Consider the following 3,523-nt stretch of genomic DNA (forward strand, 5'->3'; position numbering starts at 1 on the left):
AATATTTATAATCATGTTGTGTATTAGTCTAACCTTTTTTAAATTTTATATCTACATCATGCAGGAAATCATAAAAGATAATATGGATGATTACACTATTGTTAGAAAAATGAGAACAAATGCAAGACATAAAAGGAAAACTATTTTGGACAAAAGAAGAGCAAAAAGGATCAAACTTGATTGTCTCTCTACTATGTCAAATCCCAATTCTGAATTAAATGTTATAGATCATCATCAAAGAACTCCTTTGTCTGATATTACATTGGGTGTTAACAATAAAAGTTCAATATCTTTTTTTAATTAGAGTTGCACCTCAAACATAAAGACAATGGGGAGTTTATACAAAGTCAACCACATTCAAATTTCTGCCATCGGATAAAGGGAAAGCAATTGTCTGGGCTACATGCTTTGGGGGCTAATCTTTTCAGAAAATTTCAAAATGATGATGCAGGTTAATGTTCAACATCAAAAGCATTACCAAAAGTGCTCCCAATAAACACACAATGATATGAAAATGACAATTGCGACGATGACTTACATGTCTCGGATCCTGAATTTGATGATAGTGAAGGTACGAACCGTATTAGCTAAATATGTGATTTATCTTTTGAAAATTATGTACAAACTAAAATGATTCCCTTAATAGATGCAGTTGATGAACATGAATACATGTCTGAGCATGAATGCAATGATGTCGCGAATAGTAATACTAATGAAGATGAAGTTTTTGCTCAAAAATAACACGTTTGAAGAATCTGCCAATAGACAAGGTCTATTTATACATTTTAAGGTTATAATTTAATATGTTAGGAAGTTGTTAATATTAAATTACTCGATGTTGATTTATTTCAGTATATTCTGATCTTGGCAATGCCATGATTAAATGCAATTATTGTGGAGCAAACATGTTGTACCAAGAATGAATGAACAAAAGTTCTCATTCTGCAAATCCAAAATTTTCCATGTGTTGTGGCAATGGAAAAGTGCAACTTCCCCAACTAAAGACACCACCACCACTTCTTCAAAAACTACTTTTCACGAATGATTCCCCTAAAAGTAAAAACTTCCAACAACATATTAGGATCTATAATATGATATTTGCATTCACCTCTTCGGAAGCAAAGTTGGACAATAGGTTTAATACTGGACGAGGACCACCAAATATGATAATACAAGGTCAAACATGTCACATGATAGGCAGTTTGTTACCACTACTTGGTCAAACACCCATGTTTTCACAACTATATATTTATGATACTGAAAATGAGATCCAAAACAGAATCCAAAGATTCAGGTAAACTTATCATCTATAAGTATTATGTTAGCATTTTTAATATACATTTTATCAATTGTATTATGTACAGTAAGCTTCTATAGCAACAAATAAACACAAAATTGAGTATACAATTTCATATAGTTATCAGACATTCATTAATATATATATATATATATATATATATATATATATAGAGAGAGAGAGAGAGAGAGAGAAAGAGAGAGAGAAAGAGAGAGAAATGTCATGCTAATTTATAATTTTTTTTAATCTAAAATATGAATATATTAGGGATTTTTAAATCATACGCCTCAAAAAATAATTGCATGTGTCCTATCACATTTTTCAATACTATCTTAGTAAGCACTAACAATTTCATATTATAAATTATGAATATATATGAACAACAATATTGATCAACAAACAGTTCAAGACCTTAGTAACATGTTTTACCAATACAACATACATGCTCAGTCATTTAAAATGGCAAGAGTACGTTTGCAAGATAATCAAGTGCATGATTTGAAACTACGCTTGATTTTTGAAAGATCATCTGATGAAATATTGTATAACCAACCAACTGTGTCTGAAGTGGCTGCCCTAATAGTTGGTGATGTGGATACAAGTTCAAAAAGAGATATTATAATGGAGACACAAAGTGGTAAACTAAAAAGGATTGACGAGTTACGTCCAAGTTATTTAGCATATCAATATCCTTTGATATTCCCTTATGGTGAAAATGGTTATAGACAAAAAATTGCTCAGAGAGAGACAGTAGGAACCAAGAGTGCTAAGCAGAATCGACTTACAATAGGAGAATGGCTTGCATATAGAATTATGTCAAGAGATCATGAAGCACAAACAATAATGAGATCAAGAAGATAACTCCAACAATTCTTTGTTGATGGATTTGCAATGATGGAGGGACAAAACCACAAGTGGTTGAGAAACAACCAATCAAAATTGCATAAATAGGGAAACAACCAAGTTCAAGGTTCAAATAGGGGTAAGAGAGTTGTGTCACATGCCCATATCTTGATATTCCTATACCCATCAACAAAATACCCAACACCAGATCATATTGTAAAATACATGTTTTTGATGAAGACAAAGACCAAGGAAAGTGATCAAGTTACAAGCTCAAAAAGAAGTCAAACAACAAAGACAACTATGGTCAAATATGCTAGAAGTTTTATAATGTAAAGGTACATGATGCAATCTAATATTCGTAATTTTTAAATGCACATGAGAACCTTTCATTTTAGCATATGCATCAAAAGGATTTTCAAAAAGTAAACATATATAAATAATGTTTGAAAATAATATTTTTGGCAAAATACAATATTATATTCGAATACAACATGTTGTAGTCGAATACAGACAAGTCAGTAGCTAAATCTGAACATCTTCAAACATCTGTATTCGAATACAAGCTTCAAAATTCAAATAAAACTGAACGTTAAAAGGATGTGTATTCGACTACACACAAGCTGTAGTCGAATACAATTGGAAACAATGCAATTTTTCAATTCTGAAATGGTTCCGGATCATTTCATTTCTTCATCAAACCTCTTGGATCAATGGCCACGAATCTGAAGAGATGTTTATGGAGTATAAATACACCATAACTTCATATCAAACATAACAAATCCTACAACCAAACCTTGAACAATCTTTGTACAAACTTTCTAAAATGTTTTGATTTTTTCAAAGTATCACTTTTATATTTCAAGTACAGATTTTACATTTTCATATCATTGAGAAAAGTTCTCTAGTGTACTTGAAATTATATTGGATTGTTATCATTGTACATCAACTGTTATATCATATTGATCTAAGTTAAAATCAATATTGCTAAACCATTCAAGTGTTGTAATTTGAGGAAAGTGGTTTTCTTTCTTCAAGTTATGTAAACTAAGATAGTGGTGTGCTATCTTAGGGTGATTGTTAGGAGTTTGTAAAAAGGGTCCTAGGGTGGGACTTGTATTTATTCTAACAATAGTGGAAAATCTCTTGTGGTGTGCAAGAGGACTGAATGTACCACTGGTCATAAGGGGAACCAGAATAATATCTTTGTGTTCTTTATTTTTCTACCATTTATCTTTTCTATACACTATCTTAAATCAGAAAAATCAAACACTAAATCTCTAAAAACAAGAAAATATCTAAACACCTAGTTCACCCCCTCTCTTAGGCGCACTTCTGTTCTTACAATTGGTATCAGAGCAGGTTCCAGTAATTTGCTCCTCG

General features: G+C 31.3%; 1 protein-coding gene across 1 annotated transcript; it reads left to right on the top strand.

Moving 5' to 3' along the window:
* Positions 1-1,756: 1,756 nt before the first annotated feature.
* Positions 1,757-2,158, top strand: LOC140920685 (uncharacterized). Its single transcript, XM_073369489.1, has one exon. It carries the CDS (start codon positions 1,757-1,759, stop codon positions 2,156-2,158), a length of 402 nt encoding a protein of 133 aa, XP_073225590.1.
* Positions 2,159-3,523: the final 1,365 nt, after the last annotated feature.

Source organism: Cicer arietinum, chromosome 6, assembly GCF_000331145.2.
Source record: "Cicer arietinum cultivar CDC Frontier isolate Library 1 chromosome 6, Cicar.CDCFrontier_v2.0, whole genome shotgun sequence".
NCBI lineage: Eukaryota > Viridiplantae > Streptophyta > Magnoliopsida > Fabales > Fabaceae > Cicer > Cicer arietinum.